Raw genomic sequence first — 23248 nt, 5'->3', positions numbered from 1 at the left:
ATTTTTAAATTAGATTGTTTTCTTGCTTTTGAGTTTTAGGAGTTGTTTATGTATTTTGGATATTAACTGCTTCTCAGATATATGATTGCAAATATTTTCTCCCATTCAGGAGGTTGTCTTTTCATTTTGTTGATGGTTTCCTTTGCTGTGCAGAAGCTTTTTAGTTTGATATAGTCCCACTTGTTTATTTTTGGTTTTGTTACCTTTGCATTTAGAGTCAGATTAAAAAAAAAATCATTGCCAAGACTGATGTCAAGTAGCTTACCACCTATGTTTCCTCCTAGGAGTTTTGTTTGTTTTGGGTCTTACATTCAAGTCTTTAATCCATTTTGAGTTAATTTGTGTGTGTGGTATGAGATAATACCTAGTTTCATTCTTTTGCATTTCAGTTTCCCCATTGTATATTCTTGCCTTCTCTGTCATAAATTAATTGACCATATATGTGGGGGTTTATTTCTGGGTTCTCTATTCTGTCCATTGATCTATATGTCTGTTTTTATGCCAATAGCATACTGTTTTGATTACTCTAGATTTGTAATGTAGTTTGAAATCAGGGAGCATGGTACCTCCAGCTTTGTCCCTTTGGTAACAAAGTTAAGAGGGATGTAGAATGTCTCTTCTTTGAAATTTAGCACGTTGGTTGTAAATCAAGGCTGGTTTTCTCTATCAACGTGACATACGTCCCCCTTGCAAGAATGGTATGTTTCATTCTTAGTTATCTAATTTGAAATAACAAAGTTTCTGGTAGATTATGATTTTAGAGAACTAGATTTCTCAGTAAGTAAGAAAATAGCAGTGACTCCAAGGAGGGGATTGTCAGGATATTTTATAGCTGCAGAATGTCCTTGAAAGAAATATTGTTTCCCATTAACTTCATAACTGACTTTATTAGGGCCTGTTATTCCATCCTGATAGGTTTTTATGTTCTCCGTCCAAACTAATTTTTGCTTTTTTACTGTACAGGGTTTGGATGGTGGCTCTGTGATGTCATATAATTTTTTAATAAGGAAGTAGGGAAAATGGATTAGGTGAGGAGGTGGAAATCTCTACAACACTTTCCAAACTCCAATACAATGATTTTAGAGGAATAAAAAAATATACAGGAACAAAGAATACATGAGAAAAGAGAAGAGTAAATGCCAGTCTATTATTTTAAAGTTGTAAAGAAGACAGAGAAATGTTAGCTTGACTTACTTAAACTGAGGAAGCGAAAATCTAAATGCCTGCCAAGGGGGATGGCATCAGGAACCAAACAGATTTGCCCCATGGAATCCTGGAACATGAATAGGAGGTTCAGAGGGGGTCGAAGTGGGATGTGAGGTGTAAACAGAGCGATTGATTAAAAGCCAGTATAAGGAGTAAATTTCCATTTAATAAGTTCTTCTTTTGCCCACTGATTCCTTTCTACTTGTATTATATTTATTTTATTCTTGGGCTTTTTATAAACATTTTATTTATTCAGAGGGACAGAAGAAGAAAGAGAGAGACAGCATGAGTGGAGGGAGGGGCACAGGGAGAGGGAGAGAGAGAATCTTAAGCAGACTCTGTGTGGAGCGCTGAGCCCAATGCAGGGTTTGATCCCAGGATCCCGAGATCACAACCTGAGTGGAAATCAAGAGTTGGTTGCTCAACCAGCTGTGCCACCCAGGCACCCCTCGAGCTTCTTGATTTCAGTACTTAGTACTTACTTTAAATCTTTTTTGTTTTAACAAGGTTGTATTATGTATGACTATTGATATTTTTGTACTCATTCCTACCATCTCATTTTGGTTTTTATTTGTTCTTCATATCTTGTTTATTTATTCTTTTACTAACCTTTCTTTATCTTTGTTAGTTTGACTGAACTTTTTCGTTCTTTTTTTGTTCTTTCATAATCCAGAAGCAGGTGCCATATTTATTTCTCTTTTTCTAATGGTGCCTCATAAAAAGTTTTAAATTTTTTTATTTCCTAATTTTTTTTAATACCTAAAGCATATTTATTCAGGTTCTATCTTTTCCATGAATAAATCAAGGACTTTAGCAGGCTTTTCTGTTTTTCATTTCTTTGTCCTCCTCCCTCATTCCTCCTATCCAGTGATGATCTGCAATTACAATTATATATATAATTTGCTATATACTTACATTTTCTACATAATTATAACTGCTTACTGTTATATGTGTTTATATTGATATATATGATATTTTTACAAATAAGATATATTTAGCTTGATAACTCTCTTGGAAATTTTTGCTCAATCTTTAAATTTTTCCCTTTTAACTTTTTTAATAAAGATTTTATTTATTTATTCATGAGAGACACACAGAGAGAGGCAGAGACACAGGCAGAGGGAGAAGCAGGCTCCACGGAAGGAGCCTGATGTGGGACTCGATCCCTGATTCCGGAATCAGGCCCTGAGCCAAAGGCAGATGCTCAACTGCTGAGCCACCCAGGCATCCCTTAACTTATTTTTCTTGCTAGAACACATTGTCTAATAATTCTTTTAGAGATTATGCATGGGAGATAAACTATCTTAGTCTTGTTGAATCAACCTCATTCTTGAAGTTTAATTTGTGTGTAGACAGATTTAAACTTATTTTCAAAATTATTTTTCTTTATAACTTTGAAGCTCTATTTGTTTAAAAGTCTGATGCCAATTTCTCATTTCTTTGTTTTCTCTTTCTGGAAGCTTTTAGGATTTTTACTTTACCCTTAGTAATCTTATTGTGATATGCTTGGGATTTGTTCATGAACCCTTTCTATCTGAGTGCTCATGTCTTTCTTTAGTTTGAGGACATGCTCTTTTATTATATTCTGAGTAATTTCTCTAATCAACTTTCTTCATTCTGTCTAGAAATTATATCAGACATATTTTGGAATGTCTGCATTTATCTTCCATGTCTCTTAATTTTCTTTCATTCATTCTCATTTTTATGACTTTTTACTCTTCATTCTAAAAGACTTTCTCACCTAAGTTTCTTGCTTACTAATTTCCTCTTAGGCTCTGCACATTCATGCAGGTCATTTTATAGTCAACTACTTGCTCTCCACCAATATCTATTCTTCTCATTGTGATAAAGCTTTAGCTGGACACCTGGCTGCCCCATTGCAGACTATGTTTCAAAATCTCTTTCGTATATTGGTAATGCCAAATAACTAAGGCCTGAAAATGAAATGTAAAGGGAAGTGATGTATGCCACTTTTTAAAGTCACTGGGTTGCAATTCTTTTTTCTCCCTGTCTACTTTTCAGAAGATGATGAGAAATAGATCAGCCACTAGGGCAGAAGAGTGGGAAGCCATTTGTTGAATATAATAGAGCTTCCTACCAGCCCTAAACTGCTTGCTAATCCCTGGATTATGATGTAAAAGGGTAAAATTTATATATTATTTAAAAGACTGTGATTTGGTGTCATTATTTAATAAGTTTAACAAGTTTATTTATTTATTTTAATTTTATTTATTTATTTATGATAGTCACAGAGATAGAGAGAGAGAGAGAGAGAGGCAGAGACGTAGGCAGGGGGAGAAGCAGGCTCCATGCACCGGGAGCCCGACGTGGGATTCGATCCCGGGTCTCCAGGATCGCGCCCTGGGCCAAAGGCAGGCGCCAAACCGCTGTGCCACCCAGGGATCCCAGTTTAACAAGTTTAATAGCACCCAAGTTAAATGCATTCTAATTGATTTTTTAAAATAAAAAAATTGTTTTTTAAATAGTGATTCAATATCCTTTTCTTTTCCTCCATCTGAAAATGTTAATTCTAGTCTGGTCTTGGCTTTTGTTTTGTTTTGTTTTACTCTAGTACAGTGGTTCTAAACTTTAGCAGACATCAGAAACTTGTAAGATACAGAATCTGTGCCCCACCCAGGATTTCTGATTCAGTAGCTCTGGGGTGGAGCTTGAAAATTTGCATTTCTAACAGTTCTCCAGATGATACTAATAGTGCTGAGTTGACCATCACTCTTTGAGAACCACTATTCTAGTAATTCTGTTTCACACAAAAGTAAACTTTTTTTTGTTGTTGTTGAATGAGGAGCCTTATATTTTGTGGGCTCTTCCCAAATGTTTGGTTATTCTTGGGTGTGTAGGCAGGGTATTGAGATCCCTGATGTCCAGTGTGCTACCCATATTTATTTACTATAGCCTTACGGCAGTGGTTTTAGGAATGGCTAAGCCTTGATTCTGGAAGAGAGCTAGTTTTCTGAAGAAGGAGCTTCTATTCATCCAGGGGGTTGCCAGGGACTCTAACTGTTCTTGCCCAGAGGCAAATACTTCTGTTACTGTTTACCTGAATTGTTTTAGAGATGTCTGTCCCTTTTGTATTTCTCACAGGATGCACTGGTTTGGGGCTTGAAGCAGTCTCACAGACCCTTGTGTGTTTTCTAGTTTACCTTTCCCATGCAGGATAGGCATAGATTCCTTCTCCAATATATTCTTCCTGCCTCCTTTCTTGAGGGAATTCTTCATAGTGTCTGTTCTTTGGAGGACTCCTTTAGTATGATCCAGTATCATTATTGATTTCTGCTTATATGATTTTATATAATTACCAGGGATTAGGATACAGTACAGAGATGTGTCAGTGTATTCCCTGTCCTCAGTTTTGATCTAGCCTCTCCATATTTTATTTTTATTTATGTGTTTGGTAAATAAAAATGTAAACTCAGCTACATTGCAAGTTTCTTGAGGACCTAATACTATACTATAACCTCAGACATATTTATATCTCTCACAATTTAATACATACTTGTCTGCTTGAGTCTCTCTTCTATCCAGCCTGCCTTTGATGGTTTCTACATATAACCCTATCTACTTTGTGTTTAGATAATGAAAGTTTTAAATATGAGCCTAAGCTAATGATGGTTAAAGACAATATTCATAACAATAATATATTCATTGAGGATTTGTAAGGGTGAAGCTAAACTTTATATGCAAAATAAACCAAAATCAAAAAACAAATGAGTAACAGAGGCAAAATCTAGACTAAATTTTACTCCAGAGACTATGCTTTTAAGCATTGTACCTACTGCCTCCTAGGAAGGCATATTTGCTAGATTTCAAAGTCAAATTGCTGATGTGCATTATCCACAGCTTATATGTTCTAATGGGTTTGAGAATCTCTGGCATAGAGCTAAACCTAGACTCGGTACTTTATAAAAGTTACTACATTGGAATAGAAATAATCACCATTGCTTTTTGTTATTATCTGATATAGTTGATGATAAACACTTTTGATTTCCTTTTAATTGAACTATAGGTAATAGTGTTACAGACTTACTATAGACAATGGCATGCTAAAGTCGTAGTAAAGGATTTAAAAAGACAGAAAATGTTAAGGTTGAAGTGGGAAGCAGAGGAAGAACTAAGGAAGATAAGAGAAAAAGAAGAATGGATTAAATTGGACTATTACCGGAGGCATAATCCTCAAACAAAAGAAGATTTTGAAGTTCTTTATAATGCACTGGAACGTAAGTTTGAAACAGCCTTTGTGTACAATAATAATTTTATAATTTTTCACTAGTAGAAAAAAACAGGTTTACTAAAGACAAAAGGAAGATATTATTTCAGGATGATGTCATTTTGGATTAGAGAATTTAAAGAGATGAATAATGTTTTATATTCGGGACAGGAATTAAGGCAGGAATGAAATTGGGAATGCCTTTATATTAACAATGGATAAATAAAATGTGCATACTGCTCTGTAAATTCTGTGGTTTTAGTGTGTTATCTCACTTGATCATCCCTGTGAGGTAAAAAGAAAAAGTATTGTCCAATCTGGGTCTCTGATGGTCTTGGGAAATTGTGAATTCAGAGTTGAACCATTTGGAATCCCTCAGTTCAGCATCCTGTCTCTGATTCTGCTCTTTAGGGAGGGTACGGGTAATATCTTTTAATTACCACCCATTAATGATCAATATAAATGTATATTCTCAACGCAAGTGACTTTTATGCTTTGTTTCTCCCACGAGATGTGTACTAGTAATTGGCACAATTAAAAACTTCAGTTACTTGACCGATCAAGCACTCCCTACTCAGGGCAGTAGATACACTTTTCTTGCAGCCTTTTCCCATTGCCCCCTTCCAATCTCAGCTTAAATGTCACTTACTCAGAGGCTTCTGTGACTAACAGGAGAACTTGGATTCTCCCCAAAGTTTTCATTTATGTCATCACCACAATTTGTAATACATCTTTTTAACATTAATTTTCCCCACTGGACTGTAGGCTCCATGACACAATAACTTTTTCTTTTTTTTGGATGATCTCTCTTTTTCTGTGCTCAGCTCACATGCTCAACAAATACTGATAGAATGAATGATTGTCGATGAAGTGGAAACCCAAAGATGTTGTAATGCAGCATCTCTAGCTTGAGTAACAGAACATATCATTGAATATAATTTTAGGTGTCCGATACTGGGTCTGTTCATATAGCTATACGGTAACATGCTATTTACCAAAAGATGATTCAGTCAAACACTAGGTCTAACAAGCAATATTAATAAATTTATCTCTTTGTAACAAGCAAAATCGAGTGGCTTTAGGAATGTGGCACAGCTGGAGGTGACAGCCCGCTCCCTTGGCTTTGCCTCCACTTTCTCCTAATTGTTGGCCTCTGCAGATACTTTCTGTTTTACTTTAAACTTCACTTCTATTTTCATTTTCTCTCAGAAGAAAACAAAATTTGTTTCTAAGTGTTAAGAGTTAGAACTGTTGGCAAGGTATCTATGAGAGGCCTTGTTCACAAGTATAAAACTACAGTTCTGTTATAGCAGAACTCTACTCAGATAATATTTCAAATTCACATGAACAAACTAAAGGATAATGTTACTTTGTTCGGTTGACAGGTGGTTGTGCAAAACAACAGAAAGTTTGCTGAATGAGGTCCCACCTTTCCTACTTATTGGTGGCTATTAACTTGGACAGGTCACTCACTTCTAAGCTCCAGGTTCTTCATCTACAAAAAGACTTAATGATCTCTGGCAGATTTACCTCACAGGACTTTATAAAAAGAAAATAAGTACTGCATTTATGAAAGTACTTTTTTATAAGTTTTTTTTTAAGAGATTTTATTTATTTATTCATGAGAGACACTGGGAGAGAGGCAGAGACACAGGCAGAGGGAGAAGCAGGCTCCATGCAGGGAGCCCGACGTGGGACTCGATCCCGGGACCTGGGGCCACAACCTGAGCCGAAGGCAGACGCTCAACCACCAAGCCCCCCAGGCGCCCCTATGAATGTACTTTATTTATTTTTTTGAATGTACTTTAAAAGTGCAAAGACTTGTGCATATATGTTACTATTATGTGATAAATAATTTTATACAGATTTTCTATATTAAAATAGAACACATAGTTTGTATGTATAGACATGATTTATGTGGAAGAAAAGGAAATTTCTTACATAAAAGAGGCATTTTTTAAGTTTTCTTCCAGCCCTAAAATTCTAAATTAAAAGTCTCAGAGTAATAATTTTTAGGTTGTTTTGTTGTAGTCTTTGAAACTGCTGCCCTCCTGTGGCTCATGGTGACAATTGCATAGTTTGAATTCTAACTCCTAACAGGAAGTTTAGCTTTTCCTCTGGGTTCTGTCCCTCGTAATAAAGGCAAAATATATCACTTTAGGAAAATGAATTTAACTATGTAAGATAATATAATGTATCAAAGTCAAAGCCGTTTCCAGGAACACTATTTTATTTTCATGTGTGTTTTTTTTTTCCTTTCCTTATGAGAGCAGTATGTTGAAGGTGACTCCTTTCATTGATCCGAATTGTCACTCTTACTTCAGGTTCAGCATAGGAGTCATCGTCTTCAGGAAACTTCTCTTGACAGCATGAATTGGGCCCAGAGCCTCTTTTCCTTGTCCTTGATTCTCTGTAAACATTGCTTCTTGTGATCCCGGGGGGCTCAGCGGGTTAGCGCCTGCCTTGGGCCCAGGTCGTGACCCGGGTCCCGGGATCGAGTCCCACGTCGGGCTCCCCGCATGGAGCCTGCTTCTCCCTCTGCCTGTGTCTCTGCCTCTCTCTCTCTGTGTCTCATGGATAAATAAATAAAATCTTTAAAAAGAAACATTACTTCTTTAACTGTCTACATTTGTGCCAAGGATCCCTGATAAGAGCGAGCCCTGCTCATTATATCTAGTGAGTATCTGTTGAATTGAATCTGCTAACCCTCTGCCTTGTTTTGACTTGTGCTGATGGCAGCTTCCGACTCTTCTCTAATTATTACTTCGTGATCTCAGGGGAGTCCACTGTCATAATCTGGCTCTGGGGATTCGGCCCGAATCTTCCTTGGTTCTCTCCATTCAGGCTTTCAGTCCATGAACGAGAATTTTAAAAAGCATATGCATATAAACTATAGTGGTGGACAAAATCTTGTATGTTTTGCTCTTTCTTTTTTGGAAATTGCAAGTTTATATCTCAGAAATTTTAGAATGTATATAGACTTTAGGACTAGTGCTATCCTTTCACTTTATAGTTGAACTTCAGACCCTGGAAATTGGATGATTTGTCCAAGAAGATAAGTTAAGGAGACAGAATAAATATATTCTTTCAAATGCACTAATCCCTTTAAGATCTTTTTCTTTAAAAATATTGGTGGCTATTGACATCTGTAATGGGCTGATGGCTCCTTCAAAATTCATATATTGAAGTCCTGACCCCAGTACCTCAAAATATGACTGAGTTTGGAGACAGGACCTGTGAAAAAGTAATTCAGAAAAAAAATAAGGTCCTACGTATGAGCCCTAACCAACATAGCTGATGTCCTTAGGAGAGGAGATTAGGACACATACACACAGAAGGTCACGTAAAGACCCTGGAGGATGGTGGCCCTTTAGGCACTGGGAGGGAGGCCCTCAGAAGAACCTGACCCTACCATCACCTTCATCTGGAACTTCTCTCTTCCAGAAGTGTGAGGAGATAGATTCCTGTTGTTTAAGCCTCCCAGTCTATGGCACTTTGTCATGGCAGTCCTAGAAAACTAATTCAGTATTCCAGGGTTTTGTTGTTTTTTTTATTAACATCATCCATGTTTTATGAAAGGGGTCAGAGTCTCTTGTTTTCTTCAATGTCTTTTCTGTATAGGCCTAGAAAGTGTTAATTCAGATAAAAAATAAGTTTTGTCCATCTACTCCTGATTCCTGTGTGTTTCCATTCCTTATCCGTAGTTGGAACGTGGTATTTCTCCGATACCGCATTCCATTCCTTACCATAGATTTACAGGGAGGTTGTTCATCTAATGGAGAATTTTACTGGAATTGAAGCCCATTATTTTCATTTCTAATTAGCTTCGCTGGATTTTTCCCTTTTTAAAAACCATGCTAATAACTTAAGCAAAATGTAAAGTCTGAATATACATGAATATAAGTGAATTTGAGTGCATATATCTCCAGATTCACCCAGGACTTAAGTATTAATCTAGGAGAGCAGTATATTGCTATTTGAGTTTGGCAGGATAGCTTAAGTAATATCCTAGTGGCCTAAATTTATTACTGGTCCCAAAGGCTTCTAATGTAAAACTGGAAGTAAAATAGGTTTACTTACTTATATCATTCAATTTTTATTTGCTTTCTGGGAGCATCTATATAATCCCATGAGATAAATATTCTCAGTTATTATTTCCAGAAGCAAGCAATTTTTCTCTTCTTTCATATAGTGCCTTTGGATATGTGGATTTTGTCCAATTTTTAAAAGTTCTTTGGGTTGAGAAAACTAAAGGATGAACTCATCAATCATAGATTTCCTGGACTTTCATAACATAATTTAGCCCTTAAATTTACAACCCCTTTGCTGGAGACAATTTAGCTTTTAAATTTAAAAATCTTCTTTTCGAATAGACCAAGCTGTACAGTGCCTGAATAATGTATTCCCGGTAAGGGACAGAGTGGATTCTTGTAAAGAATATCACTGACATGTCCTTGGCCTGATCAAGATGATTTCAAATTGATTCAAGTTGAGAGGAGGGAGAAGTAGTTTGATAAAACTGTAAAACTAAATATCATAAAAGTCAGCGGTTATAGCAGAAGAAGGCCAGAAACAACAGAGAGAACACGAGCAAGTGGAAAGGGCGGAAGGAGAGGGAGAGAGAGAATCTCAAGCTGACTCCCCACTGAGCGTGGAGCCCCACACAGGGCTGGATCCCAGGACCCTGAGATTGTGAACTGAGCTGAGATCAAGAGTCAGCCACTCAACTGACTGAGCCACCCAGGTCCCCTAAAATAAATATTATTAATTTTTAAAGATTTTATTTATTTATTCATGAGAGATATCGAGAGAGATGCAGAGACATAGGCAGAGGGAGAAGCAGGCTCCCTGCCAGGGAGCCTGAGGCAGGACTCGATTCTAGGACCCTGGAATCAAGACCTAACCCAAAGGCAGACAGAGCCACACAGGTTCTCTATAGTTAAGAATCTGTTTCCTGGTTTGTCCCCCCCAGTCCTGTTTTTTTCTTTTGTTTCTTAAACTCCACAGGAGTAAGATTATATGGTATTTATCTTTCTCTGACTGACTTCTTTTGCTTAGGTGGCAAAAGCAGCTATTCTCTTGATAGGAGATCAGAGTAGTATGTGTTCATGGCTGCTACAAACCCAAACCATATATTTTTTAATACTGGGGAGAACACGTGCTTACTTGGAGGCTTAATTTATCATCATTTTGGCTGATTTCCTTTGGTTTCTCTTTGTTTGACTCTAATTTTATTGCTTTAAGTTTCTCAGCTTCCATTTTATCCTATTTTTTCATATGTCAGGTGTACAATATGAATGCTTCTATTCATGTTTAATTTTATTTAAATTGACATAAAAATAAAATACTATTTGTTGGGATATGATGGTAAAAATTTTTCTGGAAAGATGTGGGATTTTAAAAACTCAAGTCTTTCATGTTATTCCTCTAGTCTGGAGGCAAGAAGAATTTGCACGCATTAACCAGTCTTTCACTGGAGCTGAAAGGAAAGCTGCTTTGTGTGAACTTCTGGAAAAAGAGACCCAGATAATTGCTTCCATTGGGAGACATAGATATATTGCAAATATGGCAAACCGGGAAGCATTGATACAAACCTTTTTGGATAAGGTTAGTAAAGTAACAATTATTTAAATAAGAATGTACCCTGAGTTTAAAAATGTAGAATAATGAGCTGAAGAAGAGACTTACATTGTACGAATTTGCATGTTTAAATTTTTTCTAATACAGTGTTAGACTTTTAACTGTGGCGTAGACTAACAGTTAACAATTAACATGAAATTAATATGTTCTTAGCTACAAGGTTTCAGGCCATGAAGGAAAAAAAAAAAAAAATACCCCTCCCCTGACCTGCTTTGTGGTATATTAAAAAAGAAAAAAAAAAAAAAGAAAAAAAAAAAAAAAAGCTTTAGCTTTAGGTTGGCTATGGAAGTTCGATGACTTGCAAATCCTGATGAAATGGACAGCTACTGAAGTCACAAAATGTCTGGGCTTGGGATGCCTCATAGTAAAGCAACCTGGGGAAAAGAGCTATCGACTAGTGTTTTTGCTTTTGCTCACCAGGTCATTAACTGACTGGGACTTTCTGACCAAAAGCATATATGATTATTGAAAACCATGAAAACATACAATTAATGGAAAAACTAATTATCTTTTCATGTTGAAACTGCCTGTTTGATACTGATTGCGTAGCCTGTTTCCATAGTGACCAATCTCCTATAAACCTGATCTTTCCAAACAAAAGCCAATCCAGACACAAGACGAAGAGTTCTTCAAGATCTTTGCCTTTAGTGATTCTAGTTGTATGGTTCTTGTTACTTGAGAACATTCATTCTTAAAAACCATATTTTTTGGTACCATAAGTGCCCTACTTTCATTTTACTAATACACCCTCCTGTTTGAATCTCAGATTTTCTTGTGGCTTTAACTACTACCTACAGCCTGGAACTTCCTGCAGGTCCAAGTCAGACCTGTCTTAGGAGCTTCCAGATCACATATCCACTTGCCTATTATTTTTATTGCTCTTTGGGTGTCCCAAGAGTACACCTTAAATTGACATGTAAACATTGAAATTACATCATCTCACCATTCTCTGCCTCCTCATCTCCAAACTGATCCTGTTTTGTAGCACTCACATAATTTATCTTTATGAATGTTTTTATCATCTATCCAGTTGCTTCAGGCAGACACTTGGGCATTATTCTTGACATTCCATCCAGCCACCAGACAGTTTGTTCTTGCTTTACTAATCGTCTCAATTATTTATTTCTTCCTTTTCAAGCCCACTACTATTGCATATTAGGGAAATGGCTCTGCCATAGCACACTTGCACGTATCCAAACAGGCCAGGAAGGCAAAGACTTCAACCACAGCTTATCTGAATCTTGGTGGAATGCCTTATGATCCTACTGGAAAATGAAAGGCTGAGAGGCTTCTGAAGAGGTGTTATGGAGCAGTTCCTTTCTTTTGCTTCCCTGTCCCCTGGGAGGCTGTCATGAGACGGCTCTTGTCTTGTGTGTGTGAGCTTGACAGTGATTTAGTTGAATGTGGATTTCCTTCTCATTTGGATGACTTTACATCTCCAAATTAGGCGCTCAGCCTCCAGTCTCACTTCACAGTTCCCTCCTCTGTCATCCATACCACGGCCATAGTGACCTCCCTACGCACAGCTCTACTCTTGCCCCTCCTTACTGCCCTCAGTAAGGGAGTAGGGATTTCTGATTTCCATAATCAATTCTCCACACACCTCACCTGTCCTGCTGATGTCTCACTGTCATCTCCTCTTGCATACGGTAGCCACACTATGCCGGCTATGCTTGGTTACTTGCATGTCCTCAGAAATCCACGTGCTTTCCATGCCTTTGTATCCAGTGTTGCTTATACATGGAGCATCCTCTCCCTGTTTCCTTACTAGCTAACAATGTACCCTTCAATACAAGCTCAGATGCCCCTTCTTCCAGAAAAGATCTGGTGATCATCGTACTTTAGCCTATACTATATACTCTCATGAGACCTTATTTCACTTCTGCCTTAGTACATAGCGGTCAGTTTTTATTATATCTGTTTACATATGTGAATCATTCCTAGATACTGAGCTTCTTAAGCAAGAGCTATCTTTTATCTCTGTATCCTCATATGCTAGCACAGTGCTTATCACAGAGTGTTACTATATGCCTATGGAAGAAGGCAGGGAGGAAAACAAAGGGACAGAGATAATGGTATGTAATTTCATATTTCAGGTGTTATCAAGAAATTGGACAATGTAGATATTGTCATTTCAAATTCCTGAATATCTTCATTCTAGGAAAGATGAAGGCATAATATTCATACTTCTCCAGAGTCCTATTTCAAACTAAACTTAATCTGTTAGCAAATTTCTTTATCTTGAATCCAGCTTCACCACTGGGAACTGTATTCCTTATGTGTTGGATAGTTAAACTTACCAAGGAGGACGGCATGGACTCAGGGCAGCAGGGACCCAGGGTGAAGGAGCTGAGGGCCTCTGAGGTGCAGGGGACAAGCAAGATGAGTGGCACCTTCCTTATTTGAGGCTGGAACTTCTACAGGAATTTCTACTTAGGCTTTCTCTGATGCTTTGTTTCCTATAAACTATTTTAAATTCTTATTGTAAATATATGGTATCTATTCTTTTTATGCCTTTATGCCCCCCTCCTGCCCTACCACCCCCAGGCCTCATGTTTATCTAACATTGTATCTAAACCTGTTATGAATTATAAAGAGTTCAAAAGTAGATAAAGTCCCAACATATAATATTGACTCTGAAGCCAGCTGATGACCATTGCTCTTTCTCATGAAGTGTAGCACTCTACAAAGGTCTTGAAATCTCATCAAGAAAAGATAAGATGGAGAAATTTTGTTCACAAAAATTTTCGTGAAGAAGAAAGATGAGGTCTTTTTTTGTTTTTGTTTTTGTTTTGTTTTGTAAAAATTGTTAAGTTGTTTAGGTAGAAACTGAGGACCCGAAGGATCCTGGATGTAGGAAGAATTGCCAGGAAGATGGAAATCTTTTGATTTCGTTGCCAGGAGAGAAAAAGATAAAGTAGAATGAGGAGACAGTTGGAAGGCAATGGGGCACAGTGTGGCTCCTTGTGACTTTTTACTTAAATTCCTAAATAAACGAAGTATTAAGGGCAAGATTATTATTTGTTTGGCAAGAGGAGAGGGAACACAAGAAATGATTGGGCCTTAGTGTCCACACTGATTTAGGACAGCACACAAGGGTACAAGACCAGAAGACTGAAGGAAAGAGGGAAAAATTAGCCACAAGAACTTGTAGAAATCAAGGGAAAGGCTTTTTGTGGGTCATAGGTTTTAGAATTTGAGTTCTAAATCCACAGTCACCTTAGCTGATCCTAATCTATTACATAGCCTAATTAGTCTAGTCTTTAAAAATATTGACTAACAGTGACTCTGGCCTACTTTTAATCTGTTATAGTAAGGACGCCTGGGTGGCTCAGCGGTTAAGCATCTGCCTTTGGCTGAGGCGGTGATCCTGGAGTCCTGTCCTGAGCCGGAATTCCTGCAGGGAGCCTGCTTCTCCCTCTGCCTGTGTCTCTGCCTCTCTCTCTGTGTATCTCTCATGAATAAATGAAATCTTTAAAAAAAAAATGAATGAAAGAAAGAAAGAAAGAAAGAAGAAAGAAGAAAGAAAAGAAAGAAAGAAAGAAAGAAAGAAAGAAAGAAAGAAAGAAAGAAAAGAAAAGAAAGAAAAGAAAAGAAAGAAAGAATCCTGAATGGAGAAGCAAGTCTAAAAAACAATAATAATCTGTTATAGTAAATGATCAAATCTTTGTTATTTTAATGCAGATTCATTTAAATCACCTTTTTGTATAGGATGCCATGTGAAGCATCATAGAAAACAACTGAGATAGATTGTATAGTCTTTCTTTGCAAATACTTCTACAATATCTATTCATTTAGGCCTACCTACCTCTGCTCCCCCATACCAGCATTGTCTCTAATATTCAGGAGGAGACAGTGCTGATTTCATAAAACTTGAAGTAACTTTGTTTTGTTTTGTTTTTGATTACTAAGAAAAAGTAGCTTATAATTAATCCCTGAAACTAGACGAGGTCAGAGTTTTTTTTTTTCAAATGTCAAAACTAGCAACCAGAGCTGCTGGTTTATTATGTGGTTTATTGAACTAATATTTTATTTTTTAATCTTCTTATTCCTGATCATAATATTTTCCTGAGTAATAAATGATATTATTTCCAGTTAGTCCAATCAAGGAATTAAACTAATCAGCTATTATGGATTCTATACTAAACCTTCATTCTCCATAAAAGGCTTAACCTAAAGATTTTTTGAAGTATTAGTTAAATAGTTTGTAATTTTAACACATCAAATGTTGCCCTCGGCAGGTTATCAAATGTTAAAAACCCACAAGCTGACCGAGGTGAAAAAAGCAGGTCAAGAAATTTGAATAAAAAACTGTCAGCCAGTTTCTAATGCATCTTGAGTTCTCTTCACCCAAGCTGTGTTCAAGAGACAATTTGAATTTCTGCAAGAGATTTTCCCTAGATTCAAGACCGTTTATTTCTTTGATTCACATACCACTTCTCACAGTCCTTGTTAGCTGTGTCATTTAAATGTTATTTTCTCCCCCATACTCTGGTGGCCAACACCTAATGGGATAGAAAAATGCAACCGATTTTTGCTTCTCTCTGAGCACCATAGTGCACAGGGGTGTCCTCTGTATATGAACAAAACCTCTTTTCTGTGTCAAAGAAAACTTGATCACTACACAGTAGCTTTTGGGGGGTTGGGGTTATTCTTAATTTGTGCCCTTGGGGACCTGAGTATTAATTTAGGAGGAAGAAAGCCCTCTTCTCCCAATGCAGTCATTTCTTCTCTTTTGTGGAAGCCTGCTGCTCTCCAGGTTTTTGTTATCTCTGCACCTTCCCCTCCTTGAAACGTGTCTTCCTGCTGTTCTTCTGTTTCTCTCCTCCGGAGACTGCCCTGTCTCATTTGTTGGCAGCTTAATGGAATTTATTACGCTCCCGTTTTCTGAAGCAATTTAAGAACATGATTGTTGTATATCTCTTATTACAGCCAAAGCATTCAAAGAAAAAAGGAGATAGGAAAGAGAAATAAGCAAAGTTGACACATTTTCCTGTGTCAGAGTAAAAAATAAAATAAAATAAAATAAAATAAAATAAAATAAAATAAAATAAAATAAAAATACCTTAAAGCCTGAAATCAAAGCAGCTTAAACTTGAATGAAGACCAAGTTATCAGTGTTGGCAGAAATACATCCAAGTATTAAAAACAGCTTTGTCAAACAGATTTTAAAATATATCTTTGAGTGCTAGCTAGGGAAACTCAAACTTCAAATCCAGAATTATTTGATTATATCACTCAGTTCACTTTACTCTGGCTAATTCCTGGTTATTCTTCAGGTTTCACCTTAGATACGATTTTCTTTTCATAGCAACCTTTTCATTTACCTGCAGTCATCAAGCATAATCACCCTTTATTTTAGTTACTTATTTTCTTTTCTTTACATGTTATTAGATTTGAGAATTCTTGAAATCAGTATATATATTTACTCTGCCTGGTACACTGACTAATATATAGTAAACATAACAAATATTTGTTGAATGAATGAATGCATACCCTAGGCCCTATCACATATACAGAACTATATGAGCAATTTATTTCTTATAATCTTTCAGGAGAAATAAAATTAACAAACAAAATAACTATATAACAATTTGTATTTAGATTTCATTGCCCTGAGTGATTGAAATAGAGACACTGCATACTCGTGTGTGTTTGTGTTACAAGTACAATAGGACTTCAGGTACTAGCAATTTCCATGGTTCAAAACATAGTGGTTAGGAATTTTTGTGGAAAAGGTAGGGTTTGAGTTAAAAATTGGAGGGTGGGGAGGATTTGACTGTTGAATATATTTGGAAAAAACCCAAGAGATTACTATATCATAGTACATTAGATGGGGTTAAAAACTTGGAGGGGAGGTGGAGTTAAATCAGTCTGTCAGCTAAAATACAATTTAGTAGATGAACTAGGCATTTCATTAAAAGGTAATTATACTTAGATTACTACAAATAAAGTTACCGCCTGCAGAGCAAAAGGTATAGTCCATATTACTGGAAGAAAGGAAATCACATTTGGTAGAACCACCCTGAAGAAAATTGCATGGGAAGATTAAGATATTAGTTAGACTTTAAAATATCACAATATGAAACAGCCTAACATTGCTTATTCCTTAAAACTTTTAAAAGGAGCTTGGAAACAAATATTGAACTTTAGTACACACAGAGGCCCATCCCAAAGGAAGCTATATCGATTTAAAACAATACGTATATTTTTATTTCTAAGTGATAATAATTAAATTACATAATATTTTCCTTTTTTTTTTTTAAGGATTTTATTTATTTAGTTGAGAAGAGTGCAAGAGAGAGAGAGAGAGAGAGAGAGCAAGCACGTGCAGGAGCAAGGGAAGAGGCAGAGGGAGAGGGAGAAGCAGACTCCCTGCTGAGGAGGGGCTAGATCCAAGATCCAAGGACCCTGGGATCAGGACCTGAGCTGCTTAACTGTCTGAGCCACCCAGGGACCCTGACAAGATATTTTCATTGAGCTATTTCCCTTTTATAATCCTTAATAAATTTGAGTTAATTCTACTGGTGTGCTCATTAGCAGTGCATTATTTAATATTAGATTTATGTCTTAAGAATATAAATTAATTATAGGATTGCAGCCTCTCATTTGCTGGATTAAAGCTAGAACTGAGAATCTAAAGTTTCTGATAAAAACTCCTAGCTCTGAACAGCACTTATTTTGTCTTTGATCAGAAAAATGCTACCATTACTTTGAAAGCATATCAAGTATAGTTGTTTTTAGGTGGTAATTTTCAGTTTTTAGTGTAATTAGCTAATATGAAATGTAAAAAAAAATTAATTTAAGGCTGCAACTAAAAGTTCCTCATAAATACTGTCAGTCTAAATACAGCCTTATATTATTTCTCTCTTTGGCTAGTCTGCATTTCTGATGATTTGTTCCCATACATGGGCTTCTGTTTAAACTTTATATCAAATCTAAGATTTAAGTGGCTGCAAGTATGGCATAAATTGGGACTACAGGTCTCCAAAGCAGTTACCATTCAGCTTATTAAAAAAATCCAACATTTGGACAGTTAATAGTTGTGATCAAAATAGCCTTGTTCTAATAGATTAAAAACACAGAAAGGCATCAAGCAGTTTTATACCATGAAGGAGAAGAGAAAATAGTGAGTTTTCACTGGGAAATTTCTAGGTGAATGCATCTTTTCTTAAAATCTCGGTAAGGAAGAGGAGGAGCCCTGTCAAACAGGCTTAATCTTCATTAAAGGTTGCAGTGGTGTCTCTGGTGTGTCACTCGAGCTCTGTCTCCTGGACTCTTAGCCCAGGAGCCCACGGAGGAGCTGCAGGGCCAGTGCGCGCCAGGGTTAACCTTCAGTCCGTGGGGGGCGGCTAGGTTGGGGGGCTCCACGCCAGATTTGAAAACAGGGAGTGAGAGTCTTGGCGTGTCTAGCTTAGATGGGGATCACGGCGCTGCTAAGAGCCAAGGAAAGTCGTCCGACTACGGGCACCTGCTTTGTGAGCAACTGTGAGCCTGTTAGAGATTATGTTGATGGGAAACAAAACCCTGAGTGGCGGATCTCGTGTCGCTCTGTGTGCAGGTCCAGTGCCCTGAGGATTAGAACAGTCGGTTCGCAAACGTCTTCAAGTGGCAAAGCATGATCCAGGCACATTTCTCTAAATCCGTGTAATGGAACCAGCAGATCATGTTTGCCGTCCCCCAAGGACTCATCCGAATGCTCATTAAGTCATTCAGCATCCTAGTTAGTCCAGATTAGTAGCGATTAGTAGCGATTTCTGAGTCCTGTAGAAATGTTTGCACTTCCACAGACTAAAGAGCTCTTCCCTGTTTTTTTCCTATACTGTTTTGCTTTCCCAAGGTCTACAAGTTCTTCAATTAATTTCCTCATGTTTTAGTGATACTTTTATTCGTAATGTACATGATATTAAGTTAGTCTTCAGTAGAAGTAGCAAAGTTATTTTTTAACCTTCAATTAACTGATAATCATAAACATAATATTATTTTTAAGTGTTCAGCTCCAAAGGTATGGAGAACATTTAGTGGCAAAATAATTGAGATGGATACACAGTTCACCATCAGAGCCAGAGAGTTGCAGAACATCTATAAATGCATTATGCTGAAAAATCTCTCTCAAGATGAAAGGCTGGATGTACTACTAACGCTTAAACATACTGTGAAGGTACATTAATTTTCTCGTCATTTGAGATATCACTATCACTATTAATAAAAAAATGAATACTAAAATAAGCTTTATTAATTATAAAGATGATTAATCAATGTTTACATATATGAACTTATTTTGTCAACAGCTATATTATTTTGGTATAATTTGGGGACAATGTGGTTTATGCATTAATATTTATCTAAAAGTTCTCAAAACTATATATTATGATACATAGTAAATATAAATATAGCATAATGAATATTCTAAACATAAATATACCCATATCTATGCAATGGATGCAAATATATAGCATGGGATTAATACTCAGTTTGATAAAACAGCAATTGTCTATATATTTTGACACTTTTCAGTGAAAATTTTATTTTTAGCAGTTTTAAAGCAGCAGTAGGGTATTTTAATTTTTTCTTTATTTTTTGATTTAAGATACTTTTAGTTGAGTAAATGATTCTTGTTGAGAGGTAAGTCTCCATAGATCTCTTGTGTTTCTCCCCATCTTGAGAACAGAGGCATTGACCCAATTAGGCATTGACTGCCTTTGTTTTAAATTGCCGTTTTAAAGATATTTGTGCAGTGACTAACCCTGGAAGATAGAGATAGTTAGGATGAAAGGGAGAAGCAGTAGGTCCAGAGGTCAGAAATAAGCATGATGTCCATGGTGGGCAGTAAAAAGGCTGGACTGGAAAAAAAGAGAGTGCAGGTAGGAAATTCAGTAGAAATCTTCCTAATTGACATATTTAGGAACATTAGCTGGTTAATAATAATAATAATAATAATAATAATAATAAACAAAGGATAGGCTTATAAAAATAAATTGTGCATATCTTAATATGTTTAACCAAGTATATTTACATGTACATTTATTTAATAATATTTTGATGGAGGATTAAGGCCTTTAAGCATGACTCAAATTCTGGATCTATTCACTATGGCTGCATAATCTTAGATAAGTTATTTAATATTTCTGAAAATCAGTTTCATTATTTGTAAAATTAGTTGGGGGATATAGTTGTGTGCATATATATATGTATCTATAAAATACAAGTAAGTATAATTTATATATCTCAGCCCTTAATGAATAATAGGTATTACTTTGATGACAATTACTAAGAGACACCAGTGAACCTTAAACCTCAGTACACATTAGAATTGTCTGTAGAGTTTGAAAGAGAGTGAGATTCACAGAGACAGAGTGAAAGAGAGTATGAGAATAAATGAATAAGGATGATAGCCCCCATTTCAGAGAAATTAAATTAGATCCCCCCATTTCAGAGAAATTAAATTAGATCCCCAAGTGTGAGGGCTATGTTAAAACCTTTAAAAATCCCCCCCCTCCCGTCATTCTAATATGCCTTCAGGGTCAAGGACCCCTGATAGAGATTCTTGCATAAGTTATACCAAATACATATTAAAAAGTACAGGAGAACATTATTTTACGGTCACATTGACTTTGCATTCTGACTCCTTCATTCAAACTGTGTTTCTTTTCACCCTCTCTTGAGCAGTTGGAGCAACTTACTTCTATTTTACTATTCATAAATCCTACCTTAATCACTTAATTCCTAATTGGGGCTTTCTTACTCAACCACACTCATTTTTGTGAGTTTATTTAAAAAGCATTATGAATTATACAAATTTGCAGAAAAAGTATATAAAATATACATATATGTACAATTTAACAGATATGAAATTATCAACCACGTAACCTGTCTCTGACCCAAAATCAGGACATTGCCAACATTGCCAGTATCTGCCTTTATCTTTGTAATGCCAGTTCACCCTCTCATCCCCTAGAAAGAACTACCATGTTGACTTTCACAGTAGTCATTTCCTTGATTTTCTTTATAGTTTTACCAATATATATATATAAATATATATATATTTAATATGGTTTAGTGTTGTTTATTTTTAGATTTTATTTAAATGGAATATACAGTATTATTTCGTGCCTTGCTGCTTTTGCTCAGCAACAGTAATGTGTTAGATTTAAGCTTTTACTATTTATAGCTATAGTTTATTCATTTCCATACATTTGATAATATTCTATCAATATATGTGTTGTATGAATAAGCCATCACTTATTTATGTCATCAATTTATTTATGGGTATTTTGTTGTTTCTAATCTTGAACTGCTGTGAAAAATGATTCTATATGCACATTTCTCTAAAGCACTTTATGGTTAGAATTGGTGGGTTTTAGATTACCCATATCTGAAGCTCTACTAGATAATGTCAAAGTTTTTTCCAAATTAGTTGTGCCAATTTGTATTCCTACCAATTTCTTTTGGAATCTAGTTTTCAGGTTGTTTGGTGATAATTTTGAAAACTAACTTAGTGATGTTAAAAATTCTGTACTGAATATGTTTGTGTTTTATATAGGAACATGAATGTAAACTGACTCAGGAAATTCTAGAATTGATTGACAGAGAAGTTGACCTTATGATGAGAGGGGTCAAACATCATAATCTTGAAGGACTCAGAAAAAGAATTGCAACACTCTTTTTTCATTATATCAAAACACCTCTGTTTAATCCAGAAGTTGCAAGACATCTTAAGGTAATCGACATATTTTTTCTTGTATTCCTTTCTCAGAATTCTAAGATTTGCAACGATCAATTGAAGAACCTTCAAATTTTGCTTTAATGCTTTCCTTGGGGTCCATGTGGAGGACCATCTTATTGGTGAAATCTCTTCTGAATGATTATTATGTCAATAAATTAAACTTGGTCGTTTAACTTCTCTGAACCAAACTGAATATTGCACTGTGTGGAGCGCATGATGATCTCTCACACTCCGTGCTCTTGAATGTTGTTACTTCCACCTGCAATGCTGTCCCCTAACTCCTCAGCTAACTCCTGGTCATTTTCAGACATTTGATTCATGAGTCCCCTCCTTCTAAGGCCTCAGAGAGAGTTAAACTCTTCATTTCTGAGATTCTGCATGTACCTAGTTTGTATTCCCTGACAATACTTCTTGTTTAGTCATGGTTGTTACTGAACAGATCTATGTAGATATCCTGAGAGAACTTCAGATGTAACATGTATTTGAATTAAACTACCTTTTCCAAATCCAACATGTTTAGGCTTCTATGAGGATTTTGCTGTCTAGAGTCAAAATAAGTATCTTACTGTCTTTTTATTAGGCAGAACTATTTAAAACACTTTTAGTAAAGTTTGGGAGTGGTTTACTAAAGAATTCTAAATAGTGTTTTATTTTAATGATTGTATTTAGAGTTATAATTTGTTAAGAAGCTGGTTAAACATCTATTTTGCTTTTTTGATATTAGGTCTCAATATTGGGGCACCTGAGTGGACCAATTGGTTAAGCGTCTGCCTTTGGCTCAGGTCATGATCCTGGGGTCCTGGGATCGAGCCACGCATCAGACTCCCTGCTCAGCAGGAGCCTGCTTCTCCATCTGCCGCCTGCTCATGCTTTCTCTCACTTTCTCTCTCTTGCTATCTCTCTTTCTCTCAAATAGATAAATAAAATCTTTTTTTTTAATCTCAATATTTAGTCAAAACTTTTAGAAAAATATAATTTTTATGTTTTCTTTTTAATAGATTTTTCTTTTTTCTTATTATTTCTTAAAGATTTGCTTACTTTTAGAGAGAGAGAGAGAGAAAGAGAGAGAGTGCATGTGTGCAAGCGAGGGAAGGGACAGAGAAGAGGGAGAGAGAGAATCCCAAGCAGACTCCCCACTGAGCCTAGAGCCTGATGTGGGGCTTCATCTTATGATCCTGAGATCATAACCTGAGCAGAAACCAGGAGTCAGATGCTCAACTGACAGAGCCACCCAGGTGCCCCTCTAATGGATTTTTGAAACTTAATTGTATTGCAAGAGAATATAACAGAAAGTCAGCGGTGCCTGGCTGTCTTAGTCGGTAGAACATGTGACTCTTGATCTCAAGGTTGTAAGTACGAGCTCCACATTGGGTGTAGAGATTGCTTAAAAATAAAATCTTAAAAAAAAAAAAATCTTAAAAAAATAAATATAACAAAAGTCCAAGAGAAAA

General features: G+C 36.2%; 1 protein-coding gene across 7 annotated transcripts in view; it reads left to right on the top strand.

Annotated features, from left to right (window-relative positions):
- Nucleotides 1–23248, top strand: part of LOC140596733 (IQ motif and ubiquitin-like domain-containing protein) — a 136933-nt gene that overhangs the window by 17955 nt on the left and 95730 nt on the right. For all 7 annotated transcript variants that reach the window (XM_072745230.1, XM_072745229.1, XM_072745225.1 and 4 more), the window contains 4 exons: nt 5231–5441; nt 10863–11038; nt 19062–19232; nt 21615–21791. In XM_072745230.1, the coding sequence (XP_072601331.1) occupies nt 5231–5441; nt 10863–11038; nt 19062–19232; nt 21615–21791 (735 nt within the window). The remainder of the gene's footprint in view (nt 1–5230; nt 5442–10862; nt 11039–19061; nt 19233–21614; nt 21792–23248) is intronic.

Source organism: Vulpes vulpes, unplaced genomic scaffold (genome assembly GCF_048418805.1).
Source record: "Vulpes vulpes isolate BD-2025 unplaced genomic scaffold, VulVul3 u000000703, whole genome shotgun sequence".
In the NCBI taxonomy this organism is placed as follows: domain Eukaryota; kingdom Metazoa; phylum Chordata; class Mammalia; order Carnivora; family Canidae; genus Vulpes; species Vulpes vulpes.
The sequence above is the reverse complement of the archived record's forward strand: the minus strand, read 5'-3'. Positions and strand labels throughout refer to the sequence as shown.